This window comes from Gigantopelta aegis, chromosome 10 (genome assembly GCF_016097555.1).
Source record: "Gigantopelta aegis isolate Gae_Host chromosome 10, Gae_host_genome, whole genome shotgun sequence".
NCBI lineage: Eukaryota > Metazoa > Mollusca > Gastropoda > Neomphalida > Peltospiridae > Gigantopelta > Gigantopelta aegis.
This window is the reverse complement of record NC_054708.1, coordinates 42,402,231-42,428,939: the sequence shown is the minus strand read 5'-3', so window position 1 is coordinate 42,428,939 and position 26,709 is coordinate 42,402,231. Positions and strand designations below refer to the sequence as shown.

General features: G+C 37.7%; 1 protein-coding gene across 1 annotated transcript in view; it reads left to right on the top strand.

Moving 5' to 3' along the window:
* Nucleotides 1-10,091: 10,091 nt before the first annotated feature.
* The window catches only part of LOC121384800 (protein mono-ADP-ribosyltransferase PARP15-like), a 29,480-nt gene continuing 12,862 nt past the window's right edge, over nucleotides 10,092-26,709 (top strand). Inside the window, exons 1-8 of the mRNA XM_041515382.1 lie at nucleotides 10,092-10,270; nucleotides 12,262-12,342; nucleotides 14,852-15,076; nucleotides 16,787-17,005; nucleotides 18,076-18,166; nucleotides 19,775-19,839; nucleotides 21,001-21,228; nucleotides 25,000-25,209. Of these exons, the coding sequence (XP_041371316.1) occupies nucleotides 12,301-12,342; nucleotides 14,852-15,076; nucleotides 16,787-17,005; nucleotides 18,076-18,166; nucleotides 19,775-19,839; nucleotides 21,001-21,228; nucleotides 25,000-25,209 (1,080 nt within the window). The 5' untranslated portion in view covers nucleotides 10,092-10,270; nucleotides 12,262-12,300. The remainder of the gene's footprint in view (nucleotides 10,271-12,261; nucleotides 12,343-14,851; nucleotides 15,077-16,786; nucleotides 17,006-18,075; nucleotides 18,167-19,774; nucleotides 19,840-21,000; nucleotides 21,229-24,999; nucleotides 25,210-26,709) is intronic.

Genomic DNA, 26,709 nt, shown 5'->3' with positions numbered 1-26,709 from the left:
CCCCGACCTGGATTTAGACCTGATTTTGTGTTTGACGTGCATCAGTTAAAGTTAGGCGTATGGGCTCCCATTTTTGTGGGAGAAGGGGTGGGATGGCAGGCTGATTTTTGCCTGAATTAAACAAAAGTGCCTGAATCTGTAACGTTTAATATTCATATTAGTATTACTGCCAAACAGCTATATAGCTTATATACAGGATGTCAAATGATTCGCCACGCATTTTTACATGTATAGGTTACAACTAATATTTTGGGTAGAATAAATTAATGAAAATACATGGTGAAAAGTGTTCAGGCCAACTAATTTTTCCCCGATTTCTGTATTATTTTTTCCCGGATTTCTGTATTATTTTTGCCCAAATTCCAAAATTAGGATTTTCACAAGTTGCCCTCCCCCTTCCCCCCTCCAGTCTCGTACGCTTATGGTTAAAGTATGTATGTGTTAGCTTTACATATTTAAAATATTGGCATTTACTAACATTTGCCTAGTTCACAAAGGTAAAAATCTACTGTATGCGCCATCAAAAGAAAAAAAAAAAAAGAAGGAATGTTGAGTGTTAGCGCAAAAGTATTGGTGGCCTCGGGGGCGCCAAATACTCTTGAAAATACGTTTCTGACCCTCCCTGAATACCATAAATGGGCTCTTGGCCTCTTTTTAAACGAAATCCCCTGCCTGGAACAATTTTGGTATTATCCCCAGATACGTTATCTTGACTAGTAACTGATAATCCTATTATTTTATTTATAAATATTTTAAAGACATTTTACTAATAATATATTACAATAAATATAAATTATAATAAATATTAAGACACTGACCTGTCTTAGTGATATCCAATCTGTAGAAGATTAAATTGAAACAGCAGATAACTCTACTTGTGGCAGCTCCGAATCGTCATCTTTAATATATTATAAAAGTATATACCAAGTAATTTAATGTTTCCTTAACACGTGAAATATGCTCATAGACGTCAAATAACCGTATCATTAACATACTTCTCAATTTAAGCTAAATTAAGAAGAATGTACGTACGGCAACTTTGGCGTCCATAATTATATTGAAACGTCATCGCATTGTTGACGTCATAATAATGTTTCCGGCAACGTCCGTAATTACGGAAACTATCGAGGTGTCATTCAGAGGGTTTTTTTTTTTTTTTTTTTTTTTTTTTTTACTCTTTTTGTTTTTAAAGTTTTACTGACAAACGAAATTATTCAAAGATTAACTGGGGTGCAGACTCGTACACATGGGTCTATTTGTTGGCTACGAGCTATAGATCTAGCAACATTTTATAGATAATCTGCTAAAATGTGCAAACAAAATTTCGGGGCAACGATTTTCGAAAATTATCTCGTTTAAAGGGACACACCTTAGTTTTTAAACACTAAGGCATATTTTTGACTATTAGAGCTGTTTTTGATAACTGAAATCATACTTTACTTAGATTTTATTGTTTATATTATCCATTTCCGTACATTCGAAGTGTTTATGGTCATCCTGGTGTTTTTAATATTACAAAATGCATTTCTCATAGTTTTAAAAACGCGCGTGCGTCTGAGAAGTAACAGCTATGGAGTCCAGTTATAGTCTATTTTTAAAGGGTATTTCACCATTTCAAAGTCAGACTCATGTTTCACTCAATCGTAACTTTATCCAAATGTGTTACTTGTTTGTAGATTAACTAAACATTTTCATGGGTTGAAACTAGGGTGTGTCCCTTTAAGAAAATGGCTCTGTCGCCGTTGCATGTGCTGGGTTTTCCTGTTGTTGGGGTGGGGGTGGGGGTGGGGGTGAGGGTGTTTGTTTTTGTTTTGTTTATTGCTTAATTTTTATTTATTTATTATATTATTATTATTATTATTATTTACATGGAAATTTTTTATGATACTGGTTAAAGATAATCTCAGCTTAGAAAAATATTTCAACAATTTACCCGAACATATCTGGTCCAACCTTATTAAATACAGAATTGCGAACCATTACGTACCAGTTGAAACCGGATGATGGGATAATATCCCTTTAGAACACAGACATTGCACACTTAGTGATATTCGTCACCTATGTCATTCATTTCACAATCTGTTTATATGTAACTTTTTCACAAATAACCATATTTCTATGTCAAACCAAGTACATTAAAGTATAATGAACTAATGAACACCCACAGAATTAGTTATTTAAAAACCACATGCAAACTAATAAAATAAATCATGAATAAATTTAAGAAGCCGTAAGTCCCTACAAACAGTACTAATACTATAATATATGCAGTCTGGGCACCCTGTTAAAATGACAAGTAGTACTACCTCCAGCTTGCTGGCATGTTTTAAACGCACACATATGCATGCAGTGCAACTCTAATGTTTAAATCGAGCATAGCCAAATAATATCAAGAAAAGAAAAAAACATTACAGGAAAAATGTACATTGTTTTGAACATTGTATGTTTCTCACTTCCATTACCGTGTATAAGTTTTGCTCATGCAAACCATGTCCTACCATTGAACACGTCCCCATATGCCGTAGAATATGGCCTGAGTGTAATAAAAGGAAATGGTTTATTTAACGACGCACTCAACACATTTTATTTACGCAGGACATAAAATTTGGCATGAACGATTTTGTTGTTCGTCTGTCGGTTATGCAAAACCAATATCAACATAAACGACGGATCGTTCGTGCAAAAGCTGTAATCGTTCGTCAGAAAATCTCGTAAAAAAAATATATCACTGTTTTTGGAAGAAAATAAGCCTACATTGCCGGTGTGAGAAAGATGCAATGTATCCGTGTACTTTCGTTATAAAATGCTACCTGCATTAGCAAGCCACTGACATATTTACAATTTATGGTAGTTTGCTGAAATTCTCAAAGTCCCGACGTCATAATATTCGATGCTTGAACAACGTCACAGAACCTTTATGGGTAGTTTCTTAGAATATTATATTATATACTGATGCAATGAAAATATCTCTCACCGCTATTCCAAGCCAATCGGAATAAGTCGGCCGATTACGGATTTTCCGCGGAGTTCAACACTTGTAGGCCTATAGGTTCATTCGGACCGAATCGTGTCTATTAATAGCAAACGCGATGTTAGTCTAGCGACATGGGCGTACATAGGATTTTGAAAAGGGGGGGTTCCAAAATAGATTGCAGAGATATTGGGCATATATTTCTATGTTGAGTAAATATAATAATGTCAGATATATTTAATTATAAAAAAGCGATTTCAGGGGGGGGGGGGGGGGGGGGTTCGGTCGAACCCATCGACCCCCCCCCCCCCCCCCCCCATGTACGCCCATGAGCGACTGTACCTAATGTCGGACAATATGACCGCTAATATTAACTTTGTGACTGTCAAAGCATACCCGTACATAGCCTCGTCTGGCTTATGCAAAGGTACCAATGCAGCTACCGTTAGATTGATTTAGTTTAAAACCCATTTTGCCTTTCACCAGAGCATGTACCATGTATTACAAACATGCACCACGGTGCGCGAGATCTCGTGCCACCGTCGCGGGAAAATCAAGTTCTCGTTACTATGAATAGCATTTTACAGTGCGCGAGTGTGAATAATTTTTACATGCTCGTATACCACTAGAGTTTTGAGCATGTCCGTCCCGGGGCCTGTCTCTGGATAGCCAGGGGCTTGTCCCGGGACAGAAAAAAATTAAGCGGACAATTTTGAAATTTACATCCAAAAATTAAATAGTGGGCCTTTAAAATTTTGATGCGCATCTCTAATATATTTAATAAAGAAAATTCTACTCATTAAATTTGGTCGCTAGATTAGATCGGGTGGTCAAAAAGAAATTAGATAAGATTGGGGGGGGGGGGGGGGGGGGGGGGGTAGAGTTGAAAATGGGCAGAATTTTGAAAATAGCAATTAGTAAAAAAAAGTTAATAGAATTTAAAAAAAAAAAAAAAAAAAAAAAATTACAAGCCAAAAAAAGTAAAGTAAAGTTTGTTTTATTTAACGACGCCACTAGAGCACATTGATTTTTAATCTTATCATCGGCTATTGGACGTCAAACATATGGTCATTCTGACACTGTTTTTAGAGGAAACCCGCTGTCGCCACATAGGCTACTCTTCTTTACGACAGGCAGCAAGGGATCTTTTATTTGCGCTTCCCACAGGCAGGATAGCACAAACCATGGCCTTTGTTGAACCAGTTATGGATCACTTATGGATCACTGGTCGGTGCAAGTGGTTTACACCTACCCATTGAGCCTTGCGGAGCACTCACTCAGGGTTTGGAGTCGGTATCTGGATTAAAAATCCCATGCCTCGACTGGGATCCGAACCCAGTACCTACCAGCCTGTAGACCGATGGCCTGCCACGACGCCACCGAGGCCGGGTTACAAGCCAAAAAGAAAAGAATTGACTGCTCGGTCGAATATTTATATAATTTGGAGCATTTTAGAAGGACAGTCCAAAAATAATTAGAGAGAAAGAAGAGAGGATCGGACTATTTAATAATATTAAAAAAAGAAAGTAATTTCGACAAACTTTTGAACGGAGGTCTAAAGGTTTAAAAGTCCGATCTATATGTCCACGTGAGTGGCCTCGTTAAGGCCGTTAGGGTGCACAGCTTGTAGGGACGAGATGGGTTGCATCCCGTCAAGAAAACCCCTAGATTGACAGCCAATAGACGTTGAAGGTGTAGTGCTGTGCTGGAATACAGATCTTGAGAAGCCGGATCCGTCAGACTAGGGTATAGACCAGTCGTCATGGGTTGGTATAGTGGTGCGGACGGGCCCGACTCCGGAGGATACTAGATGGTATCACAATAAAACAAAGTAAAGTCTAGAAAAGAGTAGTAGGGGCCGACCCCGCTTCCTATTTCTTCTTAGAGTGGGGCGGTCAATCTTCCAGTGCTGCTAAGACAGGTTCGGACATGTAGAGACTAAACGCGAACAACCGTGGCGTTCTGCAGAATGGCCGTCATACGAGTCACGAAAAAAGAAAGTCAACATAGTCAGACGGAGAAATGGCGTGGAGGCAAGGATTTCTAATTTCTAACGAATCGAAACTAACGTTAATAATTATTATATCCAGGATTTATAATGTTTGACAAATATCATCTACAAATAAATATTATACAAGTTTGTTTAAACCTAAATTGAAACTGGTTAATTATTTTAAAAAAAGAAGTCGATTTTCGTGGGTCGGTCGGATTAGGACAAACAAACCTAATTTTTATTTTCGCCTGGTAGCTTTTAAGTTATTCCGAGTATATTTTCGTATTTATGACAGGAGTCTGTGTACAATTTTAATTTGCCCAAAGTTAGGTGAAATATAAATAGATTTTGATATGATGTTATGGAATATCCGTTACATTTAACAGGTGGTGGACCTTCGACATCTAAGCAAATTAAAAAAAAAATTTCAATACATCACCTACACTATTACTGATTATTTTTGTTTTATTAAAATAGTATGGTGGGTTTTTTTTTTCTGAACACATTTTACGATATGTCTTGTACGATCATCTTCACTAAAACGAAGGAGCGGGATGTAGCCCAATGGTAAAACGTTCACTTGATGCGCGGTCTGTCTAAGATCGATCCCTGTCGGTGGCCCCATTAGGCTATTTCTCGCTCCAGCCAGTGCTCTACAACTGGTGTAGCAGAGGCCGTGGTATTTTGCTATCCTGTCTGTGGGATGGTGCATATAAAAGATCCCTTGCTGCTAATCGAAAAGTGGGTTGTCATGCCACGATCAGAAGAGATCAGGCCCTTTGTAAGGGCCCTACGGGCAACCTAGGGAGATACCCTACAGCACCAACCTGGTCATAACAAAGAGCTACTCTCGGATTACTAAAAGCGAAACCTATTAGCTCTCCTCACTTTCCAATTAGAACGACCATCAAAATTGCGCTAAATCTCCCGCATGTAAACAAGCACCTCTTTCTCTTTGGCTTAATCCTACGGGACATTCAAAATTCCACAGCACCAACCTCTCTCCGCCTGCAACCAATACTTGGACTGCTGGTGCTCCCTTGCACTTGCCAGTGCAGGCGTCCCTTCTTTACCCCCCCCCCCCCCCCCTTTTCCTGTCCTGGACAGAGAGAGCCGGCCAAGGCCGGTCCCTGTGCCCAGTATAGGCGTGCGCTACAACGGCTTGCTCTGAATGTTCACGTAAAGTCCTTTTTAGCCTTAGCCTTTAATCGAAAAGAGTAGCCTATATGGAGTGGCGACAGCGGATTTCCTTTCTCAGTATCTGTGAAACCATATGTCTGACGCCATATAGCCTAACCGTAAATAAAATGTGCTGAGTGTGTCGTTAAATAAAACATTTTTCTCCCTTCACTAAAAAGCGTGAACAGTAAAGGACATTTCATGCAAACTCATTCTATAGGCCTACATTACAACTGTGTTCTAGTATATTCAGTCCGACTTCTAAACAGGTTTCACAACAAATGGACTTATATTTTTAAGTTTATAACACAATTTGTTTTAAGAGTAACGGACATTTAAATTCGTATGCATTAAAACACACAAACGGGTATAGTTATTTTCAACAATGTCTCCAGGGAAAAGTACTTTGATGACGTTAAAACCCAAATAGATTTATATTCCTCGTATTTTGTAAATTATATTACAATCATCAGTTTCTGATTTAGAACACCTTTATTTTACCAAAATTTTGACAGAAAGAAATGCACTGGCACTGATAACCTATGCCACGAATGCCAGACAACTGGCCTCAGATTACAGTTATCTTCCCATTTGGTTGTCGAAAATCCGGAAGTTTCACCGCGCAAGTAGTCTGCTGTTTGACTGTGATTATTTCATGGCAGACAGCTATGAAGTGGCAACTGTTTGACTGAAGTGACAGGGGATAGCATGTAGTTTGTAAACATGTGTAACTTGTTGACATTGAAGACTTGTTTGTGGTAATTCCGGCCCATGCAAAAGTAGTGCTTTTTGTGTAAAATGGGTGTACTCCGGCCTGGTTTAGAGGGTGTGTCTGTTTAAACCAATATGCTGGGAGAAAGAGCTGGACAACAGGGGTTGTCCTTTTCAGGGCATGTGTCTCCCATGCAGGCAAAGGTACATACAAAACTTCACGGGCCTGCTGATATTAATAAAAATGTTATAGCCACTAAGGCTATATAGAAACATATAGCGAAATTAATTGTGGTCTGAGGCCTGATATAGTTCACACATTACACCGGTTAAATGCTTGATTCTGATGAAAGTATTATAACCAGAGAGGTGAAATTACACTGACTGATTGTACATACCACAAGGAATATGAAAACTAATTTATTTATTTTCTAAATATTTTATTAAATTAAAAAACATTTTTTTTGCATTTATTAAAAATTAAAATTAAAATTTTCAACTTTTAAATTTCAATATCCTCCAAAATAGCATAAAATGACCTCTGATGTTACTACAGGTTGTTGCAATATTTTTTAACAGTTTTGAGCTAATAATTTGGTAAAAAAGAGCAAAAGTTGGATTTTGTTAGTCAATATTGAGATTTTAATTTTTTTTTTTACATATTGAATTTTAATGAGTTTCTCAATTATTGCAATTGGACAGAAGATCCAAATATAATGAATATATCACTACTAAATGTAATTAAACACTTTAAATAAATAGTATACAGTTTTTAACAAGATTAAGTACTCTAATAATACATTTCACCTACATTTATGTAAATTACACACTTCAATCATTTTTCAAAAATGGTCTTTTATCCTTAGAAAATCTAATAGGCTAATATTCTATGCTGTCTGAATGTATTTATTGTGTTCAGTAATCAGATGCTGGTATACTTGTCAAGTTTATTGCAGAAAATGTGCCAAAAAGGTTAACATTTGGCTTGTAATACATATGGCAGAATAATCCATAATGCATATTCAGTGGTCATTACTACAAACATCCTTCCAATCAAGAAATACTACACTGAGGTATCCCAGACACTGGCACATGACTACACTTGTTAACAGTTATCACTGGAAACTGAAAAATATGGTGCAAGTACCTCTTGGTAGGATTTATATCAGCATTTTGTGACAAAATCTTCATTTTCAAAGTTGTCGTCAACAAAAAACATATTATGGTGTATACCTAAGTAATATCTGTAGGGCATATTCATATTAATATGCATTTATATGGACTGTTTTGCCTTTTACAAAGTGGCTACATGTCTAATACAGTAAATGAAGTAGATTAAGTAAATACAGCAGGTCAAAATTGAATATGAGGCCTATCATGTCTAATTTTCCCTGAAATTAGTGTGTAAACATTTGTTGCAAATGGCCCCTATTTTGTGACTTTCACCATCCCTCTGACACATTTCTAATAATGTATCATGAATTCAGTCACCATATCTTTACTAAGCCTCCACTTATCATATCTAAAATGAAAATTTTTACAGTTTTAGATTTATTTATTTTTCAAAAATTGAAATTTAAGTTTAATATTTCATTAAAAATGAAGTAAAATCTAATGATTGATTTGTTTTCCTTTAAATATTTCAAAATCTTTCCAAGACAACACTGTGCAGATAGAACATATGTAGAAGAAAAAATAGCTGCTCATTGTATGAAGAAATTCCAAAATTTGATAAAGTTATTACATTTTGAAGTTGGTGTCCGTCAAGTTTCCATTGCTAAAATTGGCCATGGCAAGGCACTGTGGTAGGTGTTTTAACACAGCCTCTGTATACTCTCAGTTTAAAGGTGACATACCGATACTTACCGAGCATTGCTTTAATATGTATATGATTGGAATGCATTAGTGTGGGCCAGTTTTTAGGGGAAAAAATGGACTGATAGGCCTCAGATTACAGTTATCTTCCCATTTGGTTGTCGAAAATCCGGAAGTTTCACCGCGCAAGTAGTCTGCTGTTTGACTGTGATTATTTCATGGCAGACAGCTATGAAGTGGCAACTGTTTGACTGAAGTGACAGGGGATAGCATGTAGTTTGTAAACATGTGTAACTTGTTGACATTGAAGACTTGTTTGTGGTAATTCCGGCCCATGCAAAAGTAGTGCTTTTTGTGTAAAATGGGTGTACTCCGGCCTGGTTTAGAGGGTGTGTCTGTTTAAACCAATATGCTGGGAGAAAGAGCTGGACAACAGGGGTTGTCCTTTTCAGGGCATGTGTCCCCCATGCAGGCAAAGGTACATACAAAACTTCACGGGCCTGCTGATATTAATAAAAATGTTATAGCCACTAAGGCTATATAGAAACATATAGCGAAATTAATTGTGGTCTGAGGCCAACTCGGCCCGGAGGACAACTCGGCCCAGACAACTCGGCCCACGTCGAGACAACCCGGCCCACCGCGAGACAACTCGGCCCGGAGTCCAGAGACAACTCGGCACATGGACAATCTTGTCTATTGTTGAACAATATTGTTGAACAAGTGTTGTTTTTTAAATTAAAGTATTCTCACAGAAATAAAAGAATTTGTTTTTTGTTAAATTCATAAATTGCTGATCCATTTATCTTTGAAAATAGTTTCCGCTGTTCGAATAATTTGTTTTTGTTCTACAGTCGGTGACCTAAACATTGGAGAGGATCCCAGAAAAAAACATGCAAAAGTTATTTATCGTTGTAACAACACTGACTTTTATCTTTTGTTGGACGTTTTATTTCTATGTTCTTTTGGTGATTGGTGTTTTATTTCTTTATTATAACTATTTATGTATATGTGTTCTGTTGATTTTTTTGCGTACATATGTGCGTATGTATTTAATGTATTTAATGTAATAAATGTGGGAATTTGGCAAATGATGTCTGTTGCGTTATTTCTATAGACTATAGTATAGTACAATACTTCTAGAAACCCATCCGACACTACGATATGCGCTTACGACATACACAATTGTCATTCTTAATGGTGACCATATAGTTAGCGGTATCTATCAGTATAATGCATTATTATTACTATAGTACAATACTTCGACACTACGACATGGCCAACTATCATACTTAACACGCATATAATGTGTCACAGCATGCCCCGTCTATCAGTCTAATAACTCAGCCACGAGTTGTCCCCCGGTCCGAGTTGTCTGGTCCCCCCCCCCCCCCCCACCTCTCACCAGGTGACCAGCGAAGTTACACAATCGAAACCGAAACTACGTTTTATGTGTACACGGATGGTAGTTTTTTTCCATGTACGAATGTTTGTTGTTGTTTGATGTATCGCCGACAGCAACATTTTTCATGCTTTAAGTTTAAACCTTAAAGCAAAATAATTGTATGTTTTAGAAGTTATCCAGTTATATGTTATATCATGTAAGTATTAAACCCAATGTTATATTTCGTGGAATGCTCGTTTAACGACATCACAAGAACACATTGATTTATTAATCATCGGTTATAATAATTGGATGTCAAACATTTTGGGTTTTTTTCACATGTCTCGGAGAGGAAACCAACATTTTTACATTAGTTGCAAGCAATCTTTTATGTGTACTATTCGGTGACTGCTCAATAGTCCGAAGGTTCAATGGTTCGAAGGTTCAGTAGTCCAGGTTTAGGTTAGTTCATTAAGATTATCTTGATGAACTAGGGTTAGGTCTATAACCCCTCGGACTACTCAACCTTCGGAACACTGAACCTAGGGTTAGGGTTGAACCTTCGGACCATTGAACCGTCGGACTATAGAGCTGTAACCGAACTATTCTACAGATAGGATAGCACATATCATGGCCTTTGGTATAGCTTACCAGTTGTAGTGCACTGGCTGGAATGGAAATGTTTTGTTTAACGACGCACTCAACACTTTTTATTTACGGTTATATGGTTTAGGACCACACAGATATCGAGAGGAAACCCACTGTTGCCACTTCATGGGCTACACTTTTCAATTAGCAGCAAGGGATCTTTTATATGCACCATCCCACAGACAGGATAGCACATACCATGGCCTTTGATATACCAGTCGAGGTGCACTGGCCCAATGGGCCCAATGACTGGGATCGATCCCAGACCGACCGTGCAGCAAGCGAGCGTTGTACCACTGAGCTAAGCTTAAATGAGATAGCCCAATGGGCCACCAGTGGGGATTGATCCTATACTGACCACACATCAGGTGAGTGCTTTACCGCTGGGCTACGTCTGCACCACCCCTCTCCCACCCACTGACTATAATGTTGGTAGTTATAGTTGAACAAGTCAAGTTAAAGTTTGTTAAAGACACTGCTAGAGCACATTGATTTATTAATCATCAGCTATTGGATGTCAAATATTTGGTAGTTTTGACATAGAATCGCAGAGAGGAAACCCGCTACATTTTTTCATTAGTAGCAAGGGATCTTTTATATGCACCATCCCACAGACCGAATAGCACATACTACATACAGCCTTTGATATACCAGTTGTGGTGCACTGGCTGAAATGAGAAATAGCCCAATCGGCCCACCGATGGGGATTGATCCCAAACAGACTATGCATCAAGTGAGCGCTTTACCACTGGGTGTCCCACCCCTTCTTGGTAAACAAAACACATGCGTACATGCACACACACACACACATACGCACCCCTCTCACACGCACACACACACACACACACACACCTGTTTGTAAAGATTTGTAATCTTATTAGGGGCTATTCTGTTATAATTATGTAATGTAAAATTGAGAATTTCTACATTCGTAACAAAATGTAAAGAGAGTGAAATTTAAATATTTTATTTTAAAAAATGCCCTACTATTTTAAATATGTTTAAATCATTTCAGTCATTTTGTTTTAGAATGATATACATGTAATCATTGGGCATTAAATATCTTCCATATCATACCAAGTTTATTTTGTGTGTGAAACTATTGAAAAATGATATATCTTCAATAAATCTACATGTACCATAGTGCCATCTTCATATTGCTGTTATTGACGAATTAAGTACCCATCTCCAATACATGCAAGTGCCCCCTCCCCAAATATTATAAAAACAACGACAATGAAACCTAATTAGGGCCGTCACCAACCTTGAGAGCAAACATTTCAGGTAATTTGCGGCCTGTATTTTGTGGACTATATAACACATCCTTAAAAGGCCCGCACTCCAGTTGTGTGTTTTAACATGTTTTACAGGTATAACTGAAATTCATATTAAAGTTGCATTTATTTATAAGCCCCACATGACATCAAGCATTTATGGTACATGAGTAACGCGTCAATCTCCAACATTCATTACCAAGTGGTATAGGCCAAACTGCACGCTACTAAACTCATTTGTTTGTATCTGTAATATATTTAAATTGTTTGGATTTTTTTTCTTCAGATTTCAACAATGAATTAGTCATGGAAACTGAACCTCAAAATGGAACTTGTTCTGAAGAAAGGCAGTATTGTTAATCAAAAGGTTTGCATTTTATTAGTGGGCTGGTGGGTTCATTAGATATTTAAAAAAAAAATTGTAATAAGTTTTAAGATATTTAAGGGGCGGGGGGGGGGGGGTAAATCATTTTAAATTTAATAGTGAATTGCTTTATCAGATGTATAAAATAAGTTAATTATTAATGATTTTTATAATATATAAGGGAAAAAAATTAAACCTGAAAAAAGGTTACAGAAATTTTTATGCATAGTGAAAAATTTGAATTTCTTGTTTAAAAATGATTCTTGCATTAGTTAAACAAAGTGTGTAACATAAAACGATATATTCCTTTATATTCTAAATTAAAATGTTCAGGCTTGGATTCACTGGCATAGCCAGGGGGGACATATTGGGGAACTTGCCCCAAATCTCATCTCTTTCCACACCCCTGCCAGCTTTTATATGTGCCTGTGGCCCCATAAGGTAGCACTAAACCAAATAATTTCCGGCTGGGTCAAAGTTCGAGGTGCAACAAACAAACTTTTGATAGAGAAGTTAACACCACAAGTCTTGTGATTGGTTATAAATGTGAGTGTTGGTTGTAAAAAAAAAAAGTTTCATCTGGGATAAAAATGTATGCAATTTTATTTCATCTAGTACCACTGTACTGTGTCAAGTAGCCCTGTGCTTGGAACATGTATGGGGTACCTGTAACAAAAAGTACTCAAATGTTGTGCGAAACTAGGGTAGTTGTAAAAACATCTGGTTATACTGAAAATGAGCCATGAAAGGTACCTTTTTATTCAGTTAATACTTTGAGGTAGGGGTTGTAGTGCTGATATTTATAGGTCATAGGTTGGTTGATATATTGCATATAGTGTTTTTAAGCACAAATGTTAACATGTTTGCCTATGGGATTTTATTTGGTATAATACATGTACAACCATAACATATGTAAAATAAACTCATAGATAGTGTAGGTACCCCCCCCCCCTCCCCTTCCCACCTCACCTCCCCTTCCCACCTCACCTCAGTAGTATAAAATCCTGACTGCCAATGCTTGGATTCCTAACACATAAAAATACTTTAAAGGTAGCATATAACAAGTTTATAGCAAACATTATTGTTGGCAAAAATACATATACATACATGCATATAATGTAAGCAACTGCAAATATTAAGATGGAAAGAAATGTTAAAAATGCAAATATTTTGTAACTTTAATGATTAGAAAAGGCTATATTGGCTGAAATCTGCTGTATTCACCAAATATGAACCACAATGGAATTTCAATAATATATTTGTTAATAGATTTGCTAAAATTCTCACATAGGCTTTTAACTTGTTTAAAGTGGGGAAAGTGCAATACTTAATAATGTAAAATAACGAACAAAATATTTTATTTAACTACGAACTCAACACATTTTGACTATGGTTATATGACATCGGCCATATGGCTAAGGACCACACATATAATGAGAGAGGAAACCCGCTACCGTCACGCAATGGGCTATTCTTTCCGATTAGCAGCAAGTGATCTTTTATATGTAGTATTCCACAGACAGGATAGTATATACCACAGCCTTTTTTTACACCAGTTGTGGAGCACTGGCTGGAACGGGAAATAGCACAATGGGACCACTGATGAGAATCGATCCTCGACCAACCCAACATCAAGCGAGTGTTTTACCACTACGTCTCGCTCCCTAATGTAAAGATGTCATGCTGCTGTTTGTAATCTATGTGGCAGCTTCTGTTTCTTCTCTCATTCTAAGAATGATTGTCACATTTACCATATGTTAAACAACAAATAGTCTTGTTAAAATTAATACATGTATGTTGTGAAATCATTGTTGTACCTCGGTGGTGTTGTGATTAAGCACCCAGAGCAAGTTTAAACAACTCAGTGGGAGGTGTAAGACCACTACACCCTCTTCTCTCTCACTAACCACTAACAATTAACCCACTGTCCTGGACAGACAACTCAGTGGGAGGTGTAAGACCACTACACCCTCTTCTCTCTCACTAACCACTAACAATTAACCCACTGTCCCGGACAGACAACCCATATAGCTGAGGTGTGTACCCAGAACAGCATGCTTGAACCATAATTGGATATAAGCACGAAAATAAGTTGAAAATGAAATTAAATTAACATTCTCTCTTGTTTGTGCTAATTTTGAGTAAAAACCAAGTCTCTGTCTCAACCACTGAATTTTTTCAAGGTTTCATTAATATACTATTAACATCATCACGAGAAGACTGAATATAAAAACCAAGTATTGCAGCATTTAAAAGCAAGATAAAAACAGTGCATGTAAAAAGCTAAAAGTTAAAAGGGCAATCATATCACAGGATAAGGCGACTGAAAGAAGTAACACAGTAAAATTTAATTAATGCTTGGGTCATACTAACTGAGTAACCCAGGTGACATTGTATTCAAGCGATATAGCCATAATGATTCAGCAATGTTTAATTTAATTTGGTCAAGATCAACTTTTTTTTTTGTAGCACATAATGCTGTTTGTTTGCTAAGTTATGCATTCTATTTCAGGTGAATGTCATTGTAAACACTACCTCAACCAATTTACAGTTGTCCCGGGGCCCCGTGTCAAGTGCCATACTGTCAGTCGGTGGTGTCGTCTTACAGCAGCAATGTGATAATGACTATCAGAATGGAATACAGTTTGGCCAAGTTGCAGTGACAACTGGTGGAAACTTGAAATGTAACAACATATACCACATAGCACTGCCGGGATGGTCACAGCAGGGAAAAGAAGTTAGTTTTAATTGATTTCTTATAATTAGCAAGTGGATTAATTAATACACTGGTGTTATAAAATTGCTAAGTATTGCATGGTGTTTTTAAATTGTACAAATGTCACCATGAAATACTAAAGTGAATTACTGCAATGTAATGTGTGTCTAATGCAATATTTCTGATTTTGTAGTACTCGTAAACAACCATTACGCTCATTTGATTTCAGTTAATTCGGGCTGGGTACAGCGCTCGCTCGATGCACAGTCGGTGTGGAATCGATCCCTGTGGGTGGGTCCATTGGACTATTTCACGTTCCAGCCAGTGCACCACGACTGGTATATCAAAGTCCGTGGTATGTACTACCCTGTCTGTGGGATGGTGCATATAAAAGATCCCTTGCTGCTAATCGAAAAGAGTAGCCCATCAAGTGGCGACAGCGGGTTTCTCTCTCAATATCTGTATGGTTTTTAACCATATGTCTGACGTCATGTAACTGTAAATAAAATGTGTTGAGTGGGTTGTTAAATAAAAATTTCTTTCAATTAATTCATTAAAATTTGCTCCGCAAGGCTCAATGGGTAGGTGTAAACCACTTGCACCGACCAGTGATCCATAACTGGTTCAACAAAGGCCATGGTTTGTGCTATCCTGCCTGTGGGAAGCGCAAATAAAAGATCCCTTGCTGCTAATTGGAAAGAGTAGCCCATGTAGTGGCGACAGCGGGTTTTCTCTCAAAATCTGTGTGGTCCTTAACCATATATGTCTGACGCCATATAACCGTAAATAAAATGTTTTGAGTGTGTCGTTAAATAAAACATTTCTTTCTTTCATTAAAGTTATTTAATTCACTTTTTGCTTGAATGTTTCTTCAGTTTTATCCCCAATGTCAGTACAAATTACTGGCAACCAAACTACTGGAGACAAGGAATTGTGTTCTTATTGCATGCTTTTGTGAAACTGTATGCACTCAAAATGTAACCTGTGAATATCATGCTATGTTGGATTAGGAATACAGGTTCTAAGTCCTTGCAACAGTAAACATATGTAAACAGGACAACTTTAGTGTGCTGTTATTTTAAATGACTAAGTCCACCATTACAGACTTGGTGAACTCCCGGCATGGTATTCTGTATGACGTCAGCAAACTATGTCAGATAATCTCTAACCTCTAGAAGAGACCCAGAATAATCTTGTTAATGACTGGTATAGATCTTCTTTAATGTTTGGCTTGTTGGGAATTGATCCATAATATTTAGGAGTGGAAAAGTTGTTTACAATTTAAATGAATGAAGGAAATGTTTTATTTAATGACACACTCAACACACTTTATTTTCGGTGATATTGTGTCACACATATGGTTATAAGGACCATACAGATATTGAGAGAGGAAACTCGCTGTTGCCACTTCATGGGCTACTCTTTTCGATTAGCAGCAAGGGATCTTTTATAAGCATCATCCCACAGTCAGGATAGCATATACCACAGCCTTTGATATACCAGTCGTGGTGCACTGGTTGGAATGAGAAATCAATTTAAGTGAATACTAATAACCAAATTTTGGGTGTGTTGAAAACCTTTTTCTGTTTTGTTTTTTAACAAAAAGTCACTTGAGGTAACATTTACATGTATGAATTGTCTGAATTGCTACAAAAAAAACCCCTACAACGGCTGTTTTTAAGAATAATCTTTTTAAGATGATCTATTAGAGGTTTCTTGCTATGTTTTCAGAAATTGGAGGAAGTGATCACAACATGCCTTGAAAAAGCAGACACAGATGGACATTCTTCTATAGCTTTTCCAGTACTAGGAGTTGGAAAGCAAAAATATCCTCCAGATGCTGTTGCAGACATCTTCTTCAAAACAATCATAAAGTTTGCAGAAAGAAGTCCAGGTTCTCTTCAGAAAGTTGTAGTTGCTGTTTTCAATTCCAACAAGGAAGTCATTAAGGTATTCATTGCATGTACCACATGTAAAAAAAGTCATTATTTAGTCCCCGACCTCAATTGATGAAGAGTGGATTGAGCATTTACAGTTATAATAGAAGTGTCTTGCAGTGTGGAAGGTGTTGGAGAGGGAGACTGAATAGCATTAAAAACGGTTTGTCAAAATAAGTTGACATAATATATTGGACAAAGTTTATTGACATCAACCTTTTAAATAATTTCATATTATAGTAACCCAATAGTGATATAATCCATTGTAAACTGACTGGATTGTGTTCTGTATTGTGATTGGTTAATTACATTCTTTTCCCGGGATGAAATGAAAATAACACCCGGAAAGCTAATGACGTCATTAGAAAGTGACGTCAGTTGCAATTGGAACAGGCGAAGTTGACGATTCAAGGGTCTACAGTTAGATTGTAGCCAGGTATTTTTTTCAAGAAATGCCAAATATACAGTTAGTTCTTTAGAAAAACAATTCAGTTTACAATGGACATAACCATATGGAGTTTTTAGATTTGCGGGTGTTATTGTTTATTTGATGCCCGCAAAAATGACATTTGCGGGATCAAATAGACAATAACACCCGCAAATCTAAAAAACTCAATATGTGATCTATTACCACAAACACTAGGACGACCAGAAACACAATATACAGCCACTGTATATGATATTGTATGAATAAAAATTTATTTTATATGCAATTTTAGTCATTAAATGTTTCTGCTAGTCGCTGTCATCATAACAATGGCAACAAACTCAGGATAGTCATTTTGATGCATCACGATCATGACTGATAATTTTCAGTTTTTGTTTTTTTAACTGTTATACTCAACGAGTACCCTGATTGTTGAGACCACTTCTATTTAAGAGGACAGTTTTAATGACAACACTTATGATTATTATGTACGGCAAGTTAATGCTGATAATTTAAAATTAAGTTTTGAAAACTTATATGCAAACTGCATGGAGTTCAATTGTTAGTTAGTGAATGAGTTAAGTGTAACATATTTGTGGTTATTGAACATGTTAGATAAATGCAGCTCATGATTGTAGTTACTGATTTTATTTCAGGCATTTGATAATGAGATATTCAAACACAGGTTTGAAAGAAGGATTCAGATTAATTCCAGACTTGACCAGACATTACTGTTACCCTCTAGCAGTAAGTTTTTAGGTGTTTGTGTTTTTCAAATGTCATGTTACCTAGAGATAAAGACATTAGTGGTAGGCTAGCTATCACAAATAATGAAATATGCAGACTAGATGATGATTATGAGACAAATGGTGAATATTAGATTGTGTATTTGTTTGTGGCTAGTAAAACATATTATTATATTAGTTGTTAATAGAATTAAATCTGAACAACAAGACCACAATATGTGATCAAGACCGTATCACTGCACAATGCAGAGTCAAATGGGCATTTGGCAAAATAGTGGATGATTCCATGAATCTCTATCTAGTGCCTTGTCTCTATAGGACAGCCACTCCCGAGATCTTTTACTGGTGATTTCATCCTTCTCTGCACTGCCACTTGACTGAGACAAACACTGGAACAAGGGGAGATAAGAAGGAAAATGACACCCAATATGTCCCATCTTTGGTTTTAGTTATTATTCCTGCCAATCTAATTAAAATTCGCTCCACTATTACATGTGGATCTAACAGCAGCCCGTTGGAGCTCATGTCCAGTTGACCTTTCATTTGACCAATCAAAACCTTACTTGCAAAATCATCCCAGTGATTTAAAAACAATTTGAAAACATTCGGGATTATGCCAAGGGTATACGAAATGATTCGGGAGATTTTACGAAGTATGCCGGAAACTAATTTCAATATAAAAGTTTATATAAAATTTGTTTTAAGACGAAAAAAAACCCCATGATGGTATAGCCATAAAATCTGTTTATACTAGTATACAATCCAGAGTTTATTACTGCACTTACCTCCCTGTTTTTTAATGTTGAAATAGACCAACAAGTTCGCCTATTACATAAATAGTCTCGCCCGATATTTTTAGAATTTGTATGCACCCGAATAACGCTATAAACGGCGAAGTGTAATTGGTCGATATTTGAATTGTTATTTATAGATGAAATGTCACCTGGACATGGGAGTCTACGCAGTGCTGTTAGATCTACTGGCTATGGTCCTGCAGCTAAAGATTTAATTCTCTGTTAATGTTTCTTGTTCTTTTTTGTTCTTCCATATTTCACTTTCTGTTCCAACAACACCATCTACCTTTCCAATCAATTCAGCTGCATGTTTTTTTCTAGTCATTTGTGCCAAACACATTCCATTCCCCCATCAGCATGTGGTGTGGACAATAATCTAGGCACTTTGTAGAGTGTTTGACGTTTTCTGTTTGCCATTGTTAAAAGACACTTACAATGATTTACTTTAATTGCTCTTTTACTTCCAGCTATCATTTTATATTTCATTTCAACTTATTTTCATCCTTACATTTACATCCAATTAAGGCTCAGTGACACTCCTGGGCACACACCAGCTATCTGGGCTGTCTGTCCAGGACAGTGAGTTAGTTGTTAGTGGTTAGTTGTTAGTGAGAAAGAAGAGGGTGTAGTGGTCTTACACCAACCCATTAAGTCATTAAAACCAGTCCCAGGCTGTGAACCCAGTACCTACCAGCCTTATGTCCCATGGCTTAATGCTATCATTAGTTTAAATGCAATAGAACAGACCATATTCTATTACATATAATGTATGCTTATAAAGCTAAATATAATACATATATTTTTATATGTTGTAGAAAGAAAGCCGTCTGCTAAAATACCAAGTGTTTGTTATGTGGTGAATGACATCATCAATTACAAGGTAAGAATAATATAGCAAGTACTTTTTCTTTATTTGGCATCATATTTAGAAATGTTTTTTTGGGTTTTTTTTAGACACAGTACTTAGCAACCATTTGGTTGTTGAAAACAGATTGTTTTTAAAACTGGTCACAATACTCTAAGGCTAAAGGTAGGGCCTCCACGAGTCCAAAATATTGAGAGTTGAGAACTCAAAGATCAAACTCAACCCGGACTCGAATACCCAACACTAGATGAAGATGAGATTAATGAATAAACTAAAATAGCATTATGCATCTTAATTCCAGTATGGGGTGGGACGTAGCCCAGTGGTACAGCGCTTGTTTGATGCACGGTTGGTTTGGGATCGATCCCCGTCAGTGGGCCCATTGGACTATTTCTCGTTCCAGCCAGTGCACCATGACTGGTATACCAAAGGCTGTGGTATGTGCTATCCTGTCTGTGGTATGGTGCATATAAAAGATCCCTTGCTACTAAAGCAAAAATGTTGCGAGTTTCCTCTCTAAGACTATATGTCAAAATTACCATATATACTCTTGAATGTTTAGGCTATATACGCCATATAACCATATACCTATATATACAGTGTGTGTGTGTGTGTGTGTGTGTGTGTGTGTTAGTAAATGCATTATATACTCTTGAATGTTTAGGCTATATACGCATATATAACCATAAATAAAATGTGTTGAGTGCATCGATAAATAAAACATTTCCTTCGTTTGTTCAGGCTAGCTATAATTATGTATTATATATGTATATGTAATAATACAATGTAAAACAAGGATTCAAGGCCCTTGACTTTGCTTTCATTTCTTGGGGACAATAATGTTTTTGTAATACTATTCCAGTCTATTTAAAAAACACTTTTGACACAACTGTGTCTCATCAAACAATATGCATAAAAAGGAACAGCATAAAGATCAATCATGTTCCTGGTCTGTGGAACTATTTAAAAAAAAAATCACTTTACTAGTCAGCCATAATAGTAAATATAAAAATCCACTAGCTTGCAAACATTATCACTAGTCCGATATTTGTCCAGTCAAATATTATTTTTAAAAAATGACATGTAGGCAGAGTTGAAATATATTTAGCACCCACTGGTAATGCAACAGGTTTGGTTGAAACATACTTCATTATAATTATATACATGTACTTTTAGGCAGATGTGTTAGTGAATTCCACCAAACCGACCCTGGATCTATCAAACGGACCAATAACGCAGGCAGTGCTTGCAGCAGCTGGACCTGGCATCCAGCAGGAATGTCAGACGAACTACCCCAATGGCATCAAGAGCTGGGAGGTGGCAGTGACCAGTGGAGGACAAACAAACTACAAGCACATATATCACATATGCCTTGTACCCTCCGAATGGTCCGCCATTAAGCAGGTCAGTGATTGTGTAGTGCATGAATTATTTCCTTACACAAAACCTATGTGATAAAACATGTCTAGCCATATACATGTAGGTGTATGCGGGCCGGGCTCCCATTTTTGCCCGAATTAAATGAAAATGCCTGAATCTGTATAACAAAATTTCTTCATGTTACCATTACTGTCAAACAGCTACACATAGGGTTGCAAGTGAAACACTACACATTTTTACATTGATGTCAACTAATATTGTAGGTAGAATGATGGAAAAACATTGTGAAATGGTTAAAGGCCAGCACATTTTGCCTGAAAATCTCTATCGTTTTTGCCCGAATTTAAGGATTTGCTCCAGATCTGGCCCCCCCCCACCTCATACGCTTATGTGGTTACGATAAAATTTTGAATATGCACAAAAACCAATAAGTACACAAAGATAAAGGAATGGGGCTTCACATTAATGAGAAGCCAAATGATATCTGTACATATATAGGTTATATGTTAGCCAAACTTGTTTAGCTTCTCTGTATTGAATCAAGTACAACATCATGCAAGTATTTCAAAAATTACCTTACAATGAGAGACTTGTTTATCAATCACTTAATTGGTGCACTAGACGAGGAGGGGCAATCATGTTAAGTAATACAAAACACGAGACAGGGGAAGGGGAGTTTGTGAAGGGTTACATTATACAGTCAAACCTGTCCTAGTGGCCACCTGTATTCAGCAGTTACCTGACCTAAGCGGCCACTTTTTTTCCCTCCCCAACAGTTTTTAATGTAAATGCACCTGTAATAAGCAGTCATGCACCTGTCTTACATGGCCAGTGCCCACCTAAATCGGATCACAAATTACTAAAATACCTGTATTAAGCGGTCACCTGTCTTGCACGGCCAGTGCCCACCTAAACCGGATCCCAAGTTACTAAAATACCTGTATTAAGCGGTCACCTGTCTTGCACGGCCAGTGCCCACCTAAATCGGATCCCAAGTTACTAAAATACCTGTATTAAGCGGTCACCTGTCTTGCACGGCCAGTGCCCACCTAAATCGGATCCCAAATTACTAAAATACCTGTATTAAGCGGTCACCTGTCTTGCACGGCCAGTGCCCACCTAAATCGGATCCCAAGTTACTAAAATACCTGTATTAAGCGGTCACCTGTCTTGCACGGCCAGTGCCCACCTAAATCGGATCCCAAGTTGCTAAAATACCTGTATAAAGCGGTCACCTGTCTTGCACGGCCAGTGCCCACCTAAATCGGATCCCAAGTTACTAAATTACTTGTATTAAGGGGTCACCTGTCTTGCACGGCCTGTGCCCACCTAAATCGGATCCCAAGTTACTAAAATACCTGTATTAAGCGGTCACCTGTCTTGCACGGCCAGTGCCCACCTAAATCGGATCCCAAATTACTAAAATACCTGTATTAAGCGGTCACCTGTCTTGCACGGCCAGTGCCCACCTAAATCGGATCCCAAGTTACTAAAATACCTGTATTAAGCGGTCACCTGTCTTGCACGGCCAGTGCCCACCTAAATCGGATCCCAAGTTACTAAAATACCTGTATTAAGCGGACACCTGTCTTGCATGGCCAGTGCCCATCTAAATCGGATCCCAAGTTGCTAAAATACCTGTATAAAGCGGTCACCTGTCTTGCATGGCCAGTGCCCATCTAAATCGGATCCCAAGTTACTAAAATACCTGTATAAAGCGGTCACCTGTCTTGCACGGCCAGTGCCCACCTAAATCGGATCCCAAATTACTAAAATACCTGTATAAAGCGGTCACCTGTCTTGCACGGCCAGTGCCCACCTAAATCGGATCCCAAATTACTAAAATACCTGTATTAAGCGGTCACCTGTCTTGCACGGCCAGTGCCCACCTAAATCGGATCAAATACCTGTATAAAGCGGTCACCTGTCTTGCACGGCCAGTGCCCACCTAAATCGGATCCCAAGTTACTAAAATACTTGTATTAAGGGGTCACCTGTCTTGCACGGCCAGTGCCCACCTAAATCGGATCCCAAGTTACTAAAATACCTGTATTAAGCGGTCACCTGTCTTGCACGGCCAGTGCCCACCTAAATCGGATCCCAAATTACTAAAATACCTGTATTAAGCGGTCACCTGTCTTGCACGGCCAGTGCCCACCTAAATCGGATCCCAAGTTACTAAAATACCTGTATTAAGCGGTCACCTGTCTTGCACGGCCATTGCCCACCTAAATCGGATCCCAAGTTACTAAAATACCTGTATTAAGCGGACACCTGTCTTGCATGGCCAGTGCCCATCTAAATCGGATCCCAAGTTGCTAAAATACCTGTATAAAGCGGTCACCTGTCTTGCATGGCCAGTGCCCATCTAAATCGGATCCCAAGTTACTAAAATACCTGTATAAAGCGGTCACCTGTCTTGCACGGCCAGTGCCCACCTAAATCGGATCCCAAATTACTAAAATACCTGTATAAAGCGGTCACCTGTCTTGCACGGCCAGTGCCCACCTAAATCGGATCCCAAATTACTAAAATACCTGTATTAAGCGGTCACCTGTCTTGCACGGCCAGTGCCCACCTAAATCGGATCCCAAGTTACTAAAATACCTGCATTAAGCAGTCACCTGTCTTGCACGGCCAGTGCCCACCTAAATCGGATCCCAAGTTACTAAAATACCTGTATTAAGTTGTCACAGTAAATGGTTTCTATTACAGTGAATCCTTTCAAAACAAGGTTTTTTTTGCGGCCCACTTTTTAAATATCTGTACAGAAGAGAACCTCTCTAAACTGGATACCTCTTAATACCAGACTTTTTGCTTAGTCCCGAGGGTGTCTGGTTTAGAGGAGTTTCACTGTATATGAAAGAGATATTTTTACCAACAGCGATACGGTGCAGCAAATAACTGATCTTCACACCTTCAGGAATACCAGTACCCATTCAGTCCCAACACCTCTACTGTGTATCAATAAATTTAAGAAAGTATGACTCTGGAATGCATCTAACTGCCTCTGGGTAGGCTAAGCTTGACATTTGTAGATTCACTTACTATATGTCAATACACCACATAAAGTAGTAATTAACTTACTATGACAATACACCACATGAAGTAGGATTCATTAATTAAATGGAAAAACAAAACAAACTTGTTGAGAACGGTTAAATTAATACATTCCAGTTACAATATTTCTGAAGGAGGCGATGTGTCGAAAGTTGATTTGTAGTCAACTGTGGAGCACATATCCATTAATTAGCAGTACATATGGTAAAAAAAGTGTTTTAAAGACTGTTTGTGGCAACCTGTAATCAGCCGTCACCTGTCTTAAGTGGTCGCTTTTCTCTACTCCCTTGTGTGACTGCTTAAGTCCAGTTTGACTGTACTTTAAAAACTGTGATTTTTATTTATAAATTAAATATCGGTACAGGAAATCACGGCCAATTATTTTATTACAGATGATTTTTTGTTGAGGAATATTTTTTATTAATATCAATGTCATATTTATACAAAATACAAATAAAATATGTACCTGATAATTTTTATCAGATTACATCCCAGTAGAAAAATGAAAGGAGGTGGGTTTTGTCAAGAGCTAGGTCATAACGTTACAAAGTGTTGTATGTTGTAAGGGATGATTCTGAAAATGGATATACATATATTTTGCAATTAGTAATTTTGGCCCTCCCTCAATTTAAAATGTGCCCTTATGGGTCTAAAAAATAACAGAAAAAAATTATTTCACCTGCTTAAACATGAATGTAAATTAAAATTCAAATAATTGTTAATAATTTATTTCAGAAATTCCACGATCTGATTAAATGTCTACTGGATATGGTTGAAAATGCCAAACTAAGCTCAATAGCGATACCAGCACTGGGAGCTGGCCGATTGAAGTACCCCCCTGATGAAGTGGCAAAATGCATGTTTGAGACGGCTCTGGCATTTCGAGGAGTATATCTCAAAACCATTACATTTGTGGTGCATCCAAAAGATGAATCTATTCAAAAGGTACTTTATACCTTGGGGTTAATTATGCACAAAATCACGGAATTCACTATTAACACATTTGTCTTAGTTCATTTTTACTGTCATAGAGAGGAATTGTACATGCCAGCCTAGCTACAGACTGTATATTGTACATGTCAGCCTGTAGACTGTATATTGTACATGTCAGGCTGTAGACTGTATATTGTACATGTCAGCCTAGCTACAGACTGTATATTGTACATGTCAGCCTGTAGATTGTATATTGTACATGTCAGCCTGTGGACTGTATATTGTACATGTCAGCCTGTGGACTGTATATTGTACATGTCAGCCTGTAGACTGTATATTGTACATGTCAGGCTGTAGACTGTATATTGTACATGTCAGCCTAGCTACAGACTGTATATTGTACATGTCAGCATGTAGATTGTATATTGTACATGTCAGCCTGTGGACTGTATATTGTACATGTCAGCCTGTGGACTGTATATTGTACATGTCAGCCTGTAGACTGTATATTGTACATGTCAGGCTGTAGACTGTATATTGTACATGTCAGGCTGTAGACTGTATATTGTACATGTCAGCCTAGCTACAGACTGTATATTGTACATGTCAGCCTGTAGACTGTATATTGTACATGTCAGCCTGTAGACTGTATATTGTACATGTCAGCCTGTGGACTGTATATTGTACATGTCAGGCTGTAGACTGTATATTGTACATGTCAGCCTGTGGACTGTATATTGTACATGTCAGCCTGTACACTGTATATTGTACATGTCAGCCTAGCTACAGACTGTATATTGTACATGTCAGCCTGTACACTGTATATTGTACATGTCAGCCTGTGGACTGTATATTGTACATGTCAGCCTGTAGACTGTATATTGTACATGTCAGGCTGTAGACTGTATATTGTACATGTCAGCCTGTAGATTTTATATTGTACATGTCAGCCTGTGGACTGTATATTGTACATGTCAGCCTGTAGACTGTATATTGTACATGTCAGCCTAGCTACAGACTGTATATTGTACATGTCAGCCTGTAGACTGTATATTGTACATGTCAGCCTGTAGACTGTATATTGTATGTCAGCATATAGACTGTATATTGTACATGCATGTCAGCCTGTAGACTGTATATTGTACATGTCAGCCTGTAGACTGTACATTGTACTCAGCCTGTAGACTGTATATTATGTCAGCCTGTATATTGTACATGTCAGCCTGTAGACTGTCTATTGTACATGTTAGCCTGTAGACTGTCTATTGTACATGTCAGCCAGTAGACTGTCTATTGTACATGTCAGCCTGTAGACTGTCTGTTGTACATGTCAGCCTGTAGACTGTCTGTTGTACATGTCAGCCTGTAGACTGTCTGTTGTACATGTCAGCCTGTAGACTGTCTGTTGTACATGTCAGCCTGTAGACTGTCTGTTGTACATGTCAGCCTATAGACTGTATTTGTACTTGTCAGCCTATAGACTGTATTTGTATTTGTCAGCCTATAGACTGT